Source organism: Rhodamnia argentea, chromosome 10, assembly GCF_020921035.1.
Source record: "Rhodamnia argentea isolate NSW1041297 chromosome 10, ASM2092103v1, whole genome shotgun sequence".
Taxonomy (NCBI): Eukaryota; Viridiplantae; Streptophyta; class Magnoliopsida; order Myrtales; family Myrtaceae; genus Rhodamnia; species Rhodamnia argentea.
Window position 1 is genome coordinate 20,157,035 of NC_063159.1, and position 12,737 is coordinate 20,169,771.

At 42.3% G+C, this 12,737-nt stretch overlaps 3 protein-coding genes across 4 annotated transcripts; 2 read left to right on the top strand and 1 right to left on the bottom strand.

Annotated features, from left to right (window-relative positions):
- Window positions 1-636: 636 nt before the first annotated feature.
- LOC115742237 (rab GTPase-activating protein 22) lies at window positions 637-4,806 on the top strand. 2 transcript variants are annotated; one of them, XM_030676398.2, is made up of 5 exons: window positions 637-1,059; window positions 2,746-2,881; window positions 2,984-3,033; window positions 3,378-3,431; window positions 3,544-4,806. In XM_030676398.2, the coding sequence occupies exons 1-5, from the start codon at window positions 908-910 to the stop codon at window positions 4,760-4,762; spliced, it is 1,611 nt and encodes a 536-aa protein (XP_030532258.1). In that variant the 5' UTR covers window positions 637-907; the 3' UTR covers window positions 4,763-4,806. The 2 variants fall into 2 exon arrangements, with proteins under 2 accessions (XP_030532258.1, XP_048127635.1); XM_048271678.1 differs by having other exon boundaries at window positions 918-1,363.
- Window positions 4,807-5,781: 975 nt separating this feature from the next.
- On the bottom strand, window positions 5,782-8,532 carry LOC115742245 (cytochrome b5). Its single transcript, XM_030676406.2, has 4 exons — window positions 8,401-8,532; window positions 7,868-7,963; window positions 6,594-6,660; window positions 5,782-6,344 (listed from the first exon to the last, which is right to left on the bottom strand). Exons 2-4 carry the CDS (start codon window positions 7,952-7,954, stop codon window positions 6,088-6,090), a joined length of 411 nt encoding a protein of 136 aa, XP_030532266.1. The 5' UTR covers window positions 7,955-7,963; window positions 8,401-8,532; the 3' UTR covers window positions 5,782-6,087.
- A 3,052-nt stretch (window positions 8,533-11,584) lies between these two features.
- On the top strand, window positions 11,585-12,447 carry LOC115742244. The gene is made up of 2 exons (XM_048271679.1): window positions 11,585-11,651; window positions 11,682-12,447. Exon 2 carries the CDS (start codon window positions 11,699-11,701, stop codon window positions 12,311-12,313), a length of 615 nt encoding a protein of 204 aa, XP_048127636.1. The 5' UTR covers window positions 11,585-11,651; window positions 11,682-11,698; the 3' UTR covers window positions 12,314-12,447.
- The last annotated feature ends 290 nt before the right edge of the window (window positions 12,448-12,737 follow it).

Below are 12,737 nucleotides of genomic sequence, written 5' to 3' on the forward strand. Positions count from 1 at the left end.
GAAGGCGCCTATACTTAGAAAGGAATATACAGACCATTTCTTTGCAAGTCACATTTAGAGCGCACTTCCTTTTTTCTTGGCAAGACAGGCAACATGTTTCGTAGGATGATCACGACGAATTAGGGAAGACAGCAAAGAAGAGTACTCCATTGAGGTTGAGTAGCAGCGAGGCGCTTATTTAACCGCTTGCCGCCGATGCTTCATACTTCATTTCAAGTTATTAAGATTTAACATCTCGATCGACCAAATGATCGACGAAAGGATGATCAGAACGTGAGAATCTACTCTACGGGATTCTCTATGGATAATTGGAGCGAGAAGTCTACTGAACGGGGACCGTCAAGCACATCCGGCGAGGTTGGATAGGCATATCGTTATTGATTTAAACCAACAAAATCTCTCCAAATATGTAACTTTTATGAATTTATTTAAACCAACAAAATCTCATGTAAAAACACCAAAATGATTCAGTCCGACAAGGGGTCTGCACGCGACTAGTTTAATTACTCCCCTATCGTTCGTCGCATACTATTTTAGTAAATTCCAATGTGTCTCCCGACGACCGAACGACGTCGTTTTGAAAGTATCTCTGTGACTTAATGCTCGCGTTGATTCTCAAAGTCGCTTCACTACGATCGATCCCCACAAACCCGCACTCTCTCTCTCTCTCTCTCTCTCTCTACAGAAGAGACAAAGAAAAAGACTTTGCACGCGCAGAGACGGAGAGAGAAAGAAAAGAAAGGAAGGAGATCAAAGCGAATGCAGTTGGGCTTCAGTTGGCGAGTCTCTGTGGAAGAAGAATCTCCATCAACATCGTGGAACGGAAGTCGCCACCGCCGCCCGCATCGAGCTCTTTGGCCGCTGGAGGGGCAAATCCGTGATTTTGGCTCCCCCCCACCCCACTGTCATGCCCGACCTACTCCCCCGATTCCTCCCCCTACTCGGCGGCGGAGGTGGATTCTGGTCGGCGGCGCCGCTTCCTCCCGCTTATGCGGCGGCTCTGTTCACCGCCTTGGCCGGCCTCGCGGTGTTAGCTGCTGTGTTCTGCTCCGCTAGTAGGTAATCGATTGTCGTGGGTCGGAAGTTGATCCAGTCAGAGTTGAAGTCTCCTGGGAACCCTAGAGAGAGAGAGAGAGAGAGAGAGAGAGAGAGAGAGAGAGACTCGTTAGGGAGTGTTAGGCCGCGTTGTCCGCGTATGCATCACGTAGATGAAAGCTCTAAAGCGGAGTCACACTTCGTCTTCTACGAATTCGTCCTCTCCTTCTTCCTCGTCGTCGTCTTCTTCTTCGTGGATCCATTTGCGTTCGGTCCTGTTCGTCGTAGCTAATTCATCGCCAGCTTCCTGTTCTTCTTCCCTTGATAGGTGAGTCTCTCTCTCTCTCTCTCTCTCTCTAGTTTTATGTCGCTCTTCTGCCGTTCAGATCTTGTAGTTGAAGTCTTAAATCAAAGATCTTTTTTTTCTAGCTTCACTTCCGATTACTTTCTAAACTTACCCTCGTTCTTCAAATTGCTAGTCCCTTCTTGAGGTAAATGTTTTTGGGCGCCAACTTTGGGGGAGATTGTTGAAATCGGAGTTACGAAGATTCTATTCTCTCTGTTAATAGGCTAGTGTAAATTTGCCTATTGTTGCTTGGCTTTGATGGTTGAAGATCGGGTTCTATTTGAAGATTCGTGCAGTTTCATGGGTTGACAATCTACCGTGCTAGTTCCGGTTTGGTGTTTACCGTGTTTGTTCCTTTTGGTTTTATTTGAGCTTCTGTCAGTTTGTGATGTACACTTTCTTATGCGTCCGCGGTCAATCAAAGTACTTATTGAATAGGTAAAAATAGTGCATAGAATAAATTATGTTTTCCATACAGGAAAAAATGGTGATAAGCCAATTGGCCATAAACAATGGAAATTGTAGGCAAGAAAGCAGATATTAGAAGTCTGGAAAACTTCGATAGCCATTTTGGCTGGAAGCATGTGTCCTGCCTGCTATCGAATGGATTCTCCTGTGCAAAGGCGATTACTTTGATTAGATTCCATCACAAGCACAGTTGTTCCCTTTTGTTGTTTTTCTCTTTGTTTTTTCCTGGTGCAAGTGCATGTATTTGGAAAGCTTCTGCATAGATCAATCTTGTTCACACAGGCAGCGAAATTTGGATGCCTTCTAGGTTGTTTAATGCAGCTTGGAGAAATTTTTCTTATTAAGGAGATGATGGAATCTTGTCAATGTGTTAAACCTATATCAATATGCAAGGGAACACAGTACACATAACCGAACTAGCCAACCAACATTAAGGGAACACAGTACACATAACCGAACTAGCCAACCAACATTTGCATGCTTTGTTGAACTTTTATGCCATGTGTGTGCTGCTGTCACTTGGCTTATCTGAGAATGTCACCATCACTTGTAATGTGTTTCTCCCTATATTGCTTCTTGCACTGTAATTGGTGCTAGTCCATTTTTATGGTGGTATGGCTCGAGGTTCATTTTTAGGCTGGTCTTAGTTTGTGGATTTGCCCATTTTCCCTGAGGATGACTTGAAGTCCATTAGGATTGTTGAATGCTTTTGGTTCTTGCTTTCTTCATGACTTGTCTTTTGAGTACTCATTTGGAATACATATATTGCAAAACGGGTTATAGGGAAACCAAGCATCTGTTTAACGTGTGCAATTTACTCTTGCTTGCTTATCTTTATGCTGTTTCCTCTTCTCCCTTTTCTTGCATATACTAATTTTGCCTGTCATCAAAATCAGGGGCCGCCTTAAATCACCATGGTCTCGCCGAAAAAGGAAACATGCACTCTTGCCCAAGCAATGGAGAAGTTTGTTTTCACCCGATGGGAGACTGAGAGATGGTGGAGTCAAGTTTCTCAAGAAAGTTCGCAGTGGAGTGAGTAATCAAGTCTTTCTAGGGATAATTTTTCAAGAAGTATCTAAACTGCATTATTCAATGTTCATAACCTGTGAGCTAAAAGTTCATATCCTTCTCCAGGGAGTTCATCCAAGCATTAGGGCAGAGGTTTGGCCTTTCCTTCTTGGAGTGTAAGAATCTTGATACTCTCAAATATTATTATAACGGAGTGTGCTAATCTCATATTGGAGTTCTTGTGATATGAGATATGAATTTGAACCTTTGAATATCTTTGTGGCTTGCCCTCACTAGAAATATGCATGTTGGGATTGATGTGATTCTGTAGAACTTTCCTTCCTTATTGACAAAAGCATTCTTGCCTCTCTTAAAAGTGAGATTTTTGCCAAGTTCTTTAGTTTCTGTGATATTAGTTGCTTTTTTGTGTATCAACAGTTTATACCTTTTCTGAATTAGGATGTGGTAACAGTAAATTTCTGTGCAAGTAATTTGTTCATTTTACTTCCTTTACTGTCAGGTATGATTTGAAAAGTTCTAAAGAAGAGAGAGATATAACAAGGACCCAAAACAGGTGCTTTCCCTGTTCAGTTTGAATCTGGTCATTGTTTCTGTGGCATGTCTTGTCCTTGTACCTTGATGCAACTCCATTTAATTAGCATTTCGCTTGCCATTGTTCTTTGCAGGAAGAAATATGAAAAACTTCGAATGCAATGCCGTCGGTTGATGAGGCAATTTGATGACAGCTTCAGCAGCAGGCGATATAGTGGGCCGCTCATTCAAGACGCATATTCTCCTAGCTCTGAAGAAGTGGAAAGTGCCAGGGAGTCCCTATCTAGTGGGGAAGGCGGCCCAAATAGTGGGAGCTTGGATGATTCTTCTAGCAAATTGTTGGAAGGAGACAACTCTTCAAGAAGAGTTACAAATGCTGATACCTCTACATTGAACTCTGAGTCATCAGATACGGACTCATCAGAGGATGGTGAAGTAATTGATGCATCTTTCTCATTAGAGACTGGGGATGATCCCGATACACCACACAAAGAGAACCTCTCTCCGTCCAGGACAGAAGTTCAATCTTCCCTTCGCACTGATGAGGACTTTGCAACATGGCAGCGGATTATCCGCTTGGATGCAGTGCGTGCCAACCCAGAATGGATACCCTACTCCCCATCTCAGGCCACAATATCAGAAGCTAGGGCTCGGCGATCTGCTGAGGCTGTTGGTTTGAAGGACTATGATCATCTTGAGCCTTGCAGAATTTTCCACGCTGCTCGACTAGTTGCAGTTCTCGAAGCCTATGCCGTTTATGACCCTGAAATTGGCTATTGTCAGGGTATGAGTGATCTTCTTTCTCCAATAATTACTGTGATCGCTGAAGATCATGAGGCTTTCTGGTGTTTCGTTAGTTTCATGAGGAAGGCTCGGCATAATTTTAGGCTCGATGAGGTGGGGATTAGAAAGCAGCTCAACATTGTCTCCAAAATTATCAAATCCAAGGACTCACACCTTTACAGGCACTTGGAGAAGCTCCAGGCAGAAGATTGTTTCTTTGTTTATAGGATGGTGGTCGTACTATTTAGAAGGGAATTAACCTTTGAACAGACAATTTGCCTCTGGGAGGTGATGTGGGCTGACCAGGCTGCCATACGGGCTGGGGTTGGGAAATCGGCATGGAGCCGCATAAGGCAGCGGGCCCCTCCAACAGAGGATTTGTTGCTCTATGCGATAGCTGCTTCGGTTTTGCAGAAGAGGAAATTGATCATAGAGCGGTACAACAGCATGGATGAGATACTGAGAGAGTGCAATAGCATGGCCGGGCACCTTGATGTGTGGAAGCTTTTAGATGATGCACACGACCTGGTGGTGACCCTCCATCCGAAAATAGAAACTTCTTTCCAATGATTAGTATTTGAATTTCATTTTTTGGCCAATTTATATATGTACCCGGTTCTGTAGCTTATACCGCCTGTTGGCCATGGCTTACATTATCAAGGCTTGAGGAAGTGGCAGGGGCACACTTTAGATAAAGTAGACGTGCAGCTGTGCTATAAATTACTACTGTTTGCACCTGGAGCAACAGCGGGCAAGAGATGCCTCAATGAGAGAACCTCTTTAGTCTGAAAGAGCATAGCCGTGTCTGCTTCCATTCAAAGTGTGTGAGATCGAAAGCGTAGATTCCGATCTGTAGAAGAAAGACATGGTGGCAACTTTTTATTTTTCCTTACAGATTATCAAATTTGGCTCACAAGAGCTGAACTGAAGGCTTCTCTTATTCTTCTATGTTTGACATTTTGTTAAGTCTTCCAAGTTCTTGAGTCTAAACCTACCACTAAATCACCATTCTCTAGTCTCATCGGTGTTGAATTGATGCCGGGTGTCATTCTCCTGGTCGGTAGCTCTGCCATCAGCTAATAAAAAGGGTATTTGACATGGTGGCAACTTTTTATTTCTCCCTACAGATTATCAAATTTGGCTCACAAGAGCTGAACTGAAGGCTTCTCTTGTTCTTCTATGTTTGACATTTTGTTACGTCTTCCAAGTTCTAGAGTCTAAACCTACCACTAAATCATCATTCTCTAGCCTCATCGGCGTTGACTTGATGCCGTGGGCAATTCTCCTAGTTGGTAGCTCTGCCATCAGCTAATCACAGGGTATTTGTTACGTAAAAGAGTGCTAGCTTTTTAGGGTGTTTTGCCAACGTTTGAAGCGCGTTGCAGCTTCTCAATAATTGTTTCACTCATTGCCAACCAACTTTCTCCAGCAAAACAAAAGGGAAACGGCAAAATCACCACCCAATCTTCCATCCCGAATTTCGCTTCTCATAATACTGTAGAACATGTTCGATATCGTCAACTTGTTGCGTTGTTTTTTAGTGTCACTCCAAACTCATCAACAATCAAAATCCGCATCAATTCAACAAATGAACAAGGAAAGATATGAGAACAATCTCTGAAAGCACCTTTGGAAGAAAAACCAACGAAGTGCAAGAAAATGGCAGGTCCAAGCTGAAACAGAACATCCGATTGAGAGATGGGGAAAGAGAGAGAAGATGTTCCGACCCTGGGGACAACTGACCATCATCCATGGGGGTCCACCAATGACATTTAGGTCTCGTGACAAACTGCCTGCCACGACAGAACCCCAAATTATGATTTTTCAAACAACTAAAGACTACTGCAAGACAAACAGTTCCCTCCTCATGAGAGGGTATCTCCAAGCGGTAGTTCTCAGTCCTGCTCTTTCTTCGTGTAGTGCCGCACGGCAAATGCCAAGCCCAAGATAAGAAGAGGAACGAGAAACTGCAAAATCTTGATAATAAATTCCGGAGTCTTGTCGTGATTGTAATTGGGTTGCTGCGGGGGGATGTAAGTGCGCTTGGAAGGAATGCTTGATGCATCAATCTCACCAATGTAGTACTTATCCATCATTTCTCTAGCTTCATCACTGTGGCCAACATCTTCAAAGTCATTCGTTGCATCCTTTCCTACAATTAGTAGAGCACATATCGCACTCAGTCAAGACATCGAGATGAACATAAGAAAATAGTACGACTTAAGGCAGATTTTCTTTGCCATCAACTCTTTTACTTTCCCTTTTACATCCTCCAGCTTACTCAACAAACCCAAGCTGCCTGTGTTCAAGCTCATGCTTCCAGAAAAAAGCGGCTTAAAGTTTTCCAACAATTTTTCTTTCGAGGTGATAAAGAATTGAGTAAGCTGAAATTGTTCCTTACCAGTTGCTGATAGCAAAACTTCATCTCCTCCAGGATGATCATCCATAAATGGCGTTACATCATACACCTGCAATAGTATATAGCAGTTTCTATCTGAGAAATGATTTCAACAACCAGAAGTTGCATTTTCATTTCTTATTTTCATCACAGAGCACTCCACTAATTTGCAATGGTGTCTAGACTACTATAAAGATATGTGACAACTAGATTTATCCAGAGAGAGAGTCTACATTTGACAAAATTCATGCATATATTTTAATTCTGCATCACTAACAAAAGGTTTGTTTTCCCCTATGTCCTAAAAGTGTACATCATTCATCAACTGTCTCCGTCTTACTGTTGATGCTTGGCACTAGATACTTAGAACTATATGTTGTCAAGGAAAAACAAATAAAGAAAAACTAAGGTTCCATTTGTTTCGCACAAAATGTATAATTTAGAAAATAATTTCTTAAAAATGATTGCTTGAAATAATTAGTCAACGAAAATTATTTTCATCATCAACAATAATATATGTCCAAACATTATTGTGGATGACATTCATTCATTCTTGTAGGCAAATACAAGTGATTATTTTTAGGAAAATGTTTTCCAACCAACAAAACAACCGGAGCCTAAGAGTACAGCAGAAGATTGGTCAATTCTGCCGAATCAGTTTTTTCTCGAAGTCCTATCCAAGAATCTCAGGCTTCAGCAACAGACTCACGAACATCAGAAATAGCCAAAACTACTGTTATAGAGCACTCCAACGGTGGAATTTCTGGTGCATACAAAAAGAGATATTTCACTTCATGTAAGAAACTCTGAGTATCTTCTTGCTCGACTACATACAACAAAATTTCATGACTCATGCCATGTTTTCCTACTAAAACTATGATTGATTGACAACTCGCCAATCGACAAGAAGATCATCAAACTTGAAAACTCATTGCCTTGAGTACTTCACGAAAGACAAACATCCATAGTATATCGCTAACGCACAATCCTGGTCAGTTCCAAGCAAGCAAAGTTCACAAAATGTTCACCCAAAGCAGATGGATAACACCTAAATCAAACAAACCATGCTAAAAGCGCCCACAAAGATTTCAGACAAGACAATTTAAGGAGTTAAGGTTGCTCAATTGCAAAATTCGGTCTAGCCGAAGGGAAAACTCAACCGACCCTCTAATAACTCCTCACTTCTGCAATTGAAAAGTCAGTACTTCAGCAATTACAATCCAAAAACGCAACAAACGAGCGATCACAAATCCGGTTGAGAAAGATCTGATTCTGACCTTCCCCGAGATAATAAGCCAACAATCCTTGGTTTGATTGTGCTTCTCGACCTCCTCAAATGCAAAGAGCTTTTGGTCCGAAGCCATTATCAGCTCCTACAGATCCAAAATGCACGAAAAAACTTTGATCTCCGCACTGAATCAAACATAAATTTTACCAATCAAGTGAAAATCAAATGAAAAATGAGTGACAAAGGAAACCACCCCACCTCAAAAAAAGAAAAAAACATCTTTATCAAGTCTAACTCAAAACATAAGAGTGAAGTCGACCAAGACATAAACTTGCGCCAAAGAAGACGTTCGACTCGTACTGAATCTTGCATCATATTGTACCAGTGACATGAAAAGTGAGTGACTGAGGGAAAGAACCCCCCCGAAAAGCAAAAACCCCCCGCGATATCTACATCAACCCCACTTAAAAAAACACGAGCAAGTGGAAGCGCATCAAGAAATGAATTAACAACCAAAAGAACAGAACTTGAATCAGAATCAGAATCAGCGTCGGACATAGCAACGGATCTGCCCCTACTTACGGAAGAGAAGGGTCTCTGGAAGACGGATTGGAACTTGCTTTCCCCCACTCTCTCTGTCTCTCTCGTCCCCCCTCGATCTTGTCGCCGCCTGTCAAGCTCAATGGCACCGCGGGCCGCTTCAACGCACTGCGTTTTATATGCGCCCGGCCCTTTGCCGAAGTGTCCGAAACGCCCTTCGCTTCCAGACAACATGTGGCAATGTTCTCCAGGTGAAGGAATCGGGCAGGGGTAATTGTGTCCTGAATTGGGACAACGATCGCTTTTATTGTATTTATTTTCTACTGATAGAAAAGGATTTCATTTTCAGAAAAAAAAAGGGAAGTAAATTAACTAGATTACCACCGAATTACTCACAAAATAAAAAATATAAAAAAATGGTAATTTTTTGTTCCTCAAATTTTTCTGTCAAAAGGGTGGAGTGATTATCGACCTAACTTAGCAAATTGAAAGAATCTCAATCTTAGGATGCCTAAACAGAGTTTTCGTCATTCTTGGCTCGAGGTTTGTGTTCACTTTTGTTGCTGTTGCTGCTGTTGCTTTCGTCGTCGTCATTTCATTTTCCTTTTTTCCTCTTCATACAAAAGGAACGTTAAAATAAAAAAAGATGAATTCCGAGGTAGGTGGAAAAAGGAAAAATCATAAAATAGTACCATATGAATATTATAAGTTTCATGAAGACCGACTTGGGTGCGTGATTCACTAATATATTGCCCGAAATCAAAGTTTTGACTTTTTTTTTTCCATTTGTTTGACTTGGTCTTAGTCCCACCACTTGTTTCATCCTGGTCGAGTTTTTTTTTTTTTTGGTTGCCAGGTTCTTTCGAAAGTGCCCTAAAAGTAAAAATCCAAAAAGAATATCGTAAAAAAAAATTAAGGAAAAAAAGTCATCAAAAATTCTCAATCATGTCTCCCGTGAGACATCTGTCTTAACCTTTTTTCTGCGATACCAACATTCCAAATTTATTCATGTGTTCGGATGTTCGCCCTCCGTCAAAGTTTTGTATCCACCGGCATGGTGCCCACGAGACTCCAGTGAAATAAAAAAACGACGTCGTTATGGCTGAAAGATCATGCGATGGAACCTTGACAGAGAGTAAACGAGTCAAATAGATATAAGTTTAAGGTTTTTTTATGTTACAATAAAAAGTCTAGGGTAAATTTGTCTTAATAGACATAGTTTGGAGTTTTTAACAATATAGTTTTTTTTTTAAATGAACGTGTCGCGGTAGGCATAATTTGGAGATTTGCGACCTTTTTTTTTTCAAAAAAAAAACAGATAAGTAATATTAATATATACGAATATTAGCAATTCTATTTTTTTTTCCTCTTTTGTTTATACAGAGAGTCAGGTCAAACTAGCTTGGTCAGAAACGATAGGGCACTCTCTCTTGTTTTTGACTCCCTCTTGCCTTTTTTTTTTGGTCGGCAGTAAGTTCTTGACTTGCAGCCAAATGTGTTCACAAGATGATAAGCTTGGAAAGTATTTCTCAATTGTGGTGAAAAATGGGCAAAATTACCACGAGGGAGCGACAATTCTATAATAGGACTGAAAAGTTAGCCAACCTTGCCAATTCAGAAAGCACCCAAAAAAAAAAAAAAAAAAACAGACGAAATTCCTCGAGTCAACTCCATTAGATTTGTTCAGACAGAGATGGCTCGGTGAGTTGAATCGGCAAAACATCAATCACTTGCACGTGTCGATTTCGCGCTCGATTCATTGACGACACGTGCTTCACCGTTTTGTTAGTCCTTCTTTTTTTTTTTCCTTTGCCATGGATCTCCAAATCATGAGGTATGGCCCCAAACAATATACTAGGAAGTGTTGTTAATGCTCCCGGTGTGCCGGGTATCGGTTCGAGCCGTGAAGATCCAAGGTTGGATCCAAGGACCAGTTCCGTGATACGGTATGTCAGGATTTCAAGTCCGGCCGACGAGGATGGTTGCGGCACTCGTGAAAAATAACGTCTTGAGTTTGAGTTTGTAAAGAAAATATGATCGAGTAGGTTTTCTAGTTTGAGCAGATTACCTAAAAGGGGTTTCTTATTTTCAAATCGGATTGATTGCATATAAGCAAGGGTGAGCGATTCTACACGAAAATTAGAACCAGAAACCTATTGGTTCTTTATTTTTTGGAACACGAAACATACCCTGTCACGAGTTATAGGGTATACCCATAGGTTCTACATTTATTCTTAATTGATCAATTGCAGTAAATTATCATATCTAATGATTATCATTTGTCGCTACAATTCATTGATCATAACTCACATTTAGACACACGAAGAATATGAAATATTGATAAAGTAAAAGACTCAGTTATGAATATCACCGAAAACAGAAGCTTAAATTAATAGTTCCACATTACACATAGACCTCATGGAATACCACAACGAAAGTATAGAACAAGGAAAACATAAAGACTTGTTTCGGGTTTCGGGTTCCACCTCTTACAACCTATCCGTCGGGACAAGTTCCTTAATTTTTGAAATCTGGAACTTACCCCGCATACCCTAGAATTTAGAACTTATCATATTTTCACCGGTTTGATTCCTCGATTTTCGATTCCATCTCGAAATCAATGCTCACCCCTATGCGTAAGAGGTTCATGTGGAGGAGTTTTTGGCCATAACAATCAATTGCGTGGCAAGCTTATGAATTACATCTTGAACGAATTGCAAGTGTATTGAAACAAACGGATCTTGTGGCAAGAGCTGTGTGATCCTTTATGAGAAATTGATTGAGAGAAATAATGAGGCAGCATATGAGTTGCTAGGTGTAAACGGGAGCCAAGAAATATTAAGGGTGTTAGAATAATTGTAATATTCATTGCATTGTTTGTTTCATAGTTCTACTTTCGGGAGTAGGTCGCGCCGGTCGAATCACGTAATTCCGATGCCCGATTCCGTGTTTTCGCAACGGTCAAGAGACCTGAAGTGTGTTCGGAAAATCATCTGGAAAGCAACAAAAGGAGGGATTCGCCATGAAATAAGATTTGATGAAATGCATGGCCAGTGAGCATCTTTCTCATATTCAATCTCCAAACATTTTTCCGACCAAAAAAAAAAAAAAAAACTCCAAACATTTGGGTGGTCCTCCTGAAACTATCCGAACGTGTGGCGTCAAATGATTTTGGCAACAGCCTCCTCGCGAACTTGCACATCGCTATCTCAGCTCTTCTCCTCGTTCTGGGTACTTTTCACTCTGTTTTCCCATTGAATCTCAAGCCACAGAGATAACTAAAGAAGACCGCTGTAGAGAGAGAGAGAGAGAGAGAGAGAGAGGAGAACTGAATTCTGCCATGGAAAGACTCCGCAGCAACTCGCCCTGGCAGTGCGACATGGGTCAGCTCGACCCACCTGGCTCCGGCCGAGATTCCTTCGAATGGGAAGAGTCTGATATCCTCTGGTCCTCTGACTTGGACACGACGAGCTCCCCACCCGCGACCCCGACCAGCACTCCGAACCGCCACCCTTTCTCGAGATTCGGCCTCTCCGCCGCGCTGGCCGACCCGCCTCTCGTCCGGAAGAAACCCGCCATAAACCCGACCCTGTCCGCCGTGTCAGCCGCGCGCGCAATCCCGGAAGCGGCGCACTCGCCCTCTCCGGACCGTGGAGGCTCCTCCGGGTCGGGTCCTGGGAGGGTCCGGATGTCGGCCCCAGTGGATGTGCCCACTTGGCCCAAGTGGGTCAATGGCGGTGGGCCTGGGCCTAATTGGGAGCAGCACAAGGACGTTGACGACGCGGAGGATGACCATGGGCCGGAGAAGGAGATGGTGGCCCCGCACGAAATGGCGGCGATGTCGCAGGCGACGGTGGCGGGTTCGGTGTTCGTAGGCGCTGGGAGGACGCTGAAAGGGAGGGACTTGAGCCGAGTCCGGAGTGCTGTTTTCAGGAGAACAGGTTTCCTAGATTGAAAGTGTTTAGGGCCACTAATGATCATGTGGGAGATGACCAACTTTCCCTAGATCCCTGTTAGCTTTGTGGATGAATAAAATTGTGAATTTTTTTAGGGTTTGGTGTTGAGGTCTTTGCTCTTTAGGGTCAGAGAGTTGGTTGCTGCTGATACTGCACAACATTTTCCCTTGGATTTCACTCTTCAGTCCTTTGACTTTTGATGCCTGTCCCCTATTATTCATTGTCTCAAAAGACTGATATTCATCATTTTGATCTTATCTTCTCTACAAACTGAGGTAAGCTAAGTAAGCCTGAAGTTTCCTAAACGGGATTAAGAATCGGTCAGAACTAGAGGTGATCGGTTCCCGGTCCAGTCCGGTCACTAGGCGGTCTAATGAAATCAGTATACTATGCAATGTCTCTTGATATCCCAAAACAACCTAA

Bases quoted from the DNA above. Each gene is read 5' to 3' on its own strand.
- LOC115742245 (XM_030676406.2), bottom strand. From the start codon at position 7,954: ATGGCTTCGGACCAAAAGCTCTTTGCATTTGAGGAGGTCGAGAAGCAC. The intron at 6,661-7,867 runs GTCAGAATCAGA...ATACTATTGCAG, and splicing joins GGCTTATTATCTCGGGGAAG to GTGTATGATGTAACGCCATT. The intron at 6,345-6,593 runs GTAAGGAACAAT...TACTAATTGTAG, and splicing joins AGTTTTGCTATCAGCAACTG to GAAAGGATGCAACGAATGAC.
- LOC115742244 (XM_048271679.1), top strand. From the start codon at position 11,699: ATGGAAAGACTCCGCAGCAACTCGCCCTGGCAGTGCGACATGGGTCAG.
- LOC115742237 (XM_048271678.1), top strand. From the start codon at position 1,209: ATGAAAGCTCTAAAGCGGAGTCACACTTCGTCTTCTACGAATTCGTCC. The intron at 2,882-2,983 runs GTGAGTAATCAA...ATCCTTCTCCAG, and splicing joins TCAAGAAAGTTCGCAGTGGA to GGAGTTCATCCAAGCATTAG. The intron at 3,432-3,543 runs GTGCTTTCCCTG...TGTTCTTTGCAG, and splicing joins ATAACAAGGACCCAAAACAG to GAAGAAATATGAAAAACTTC.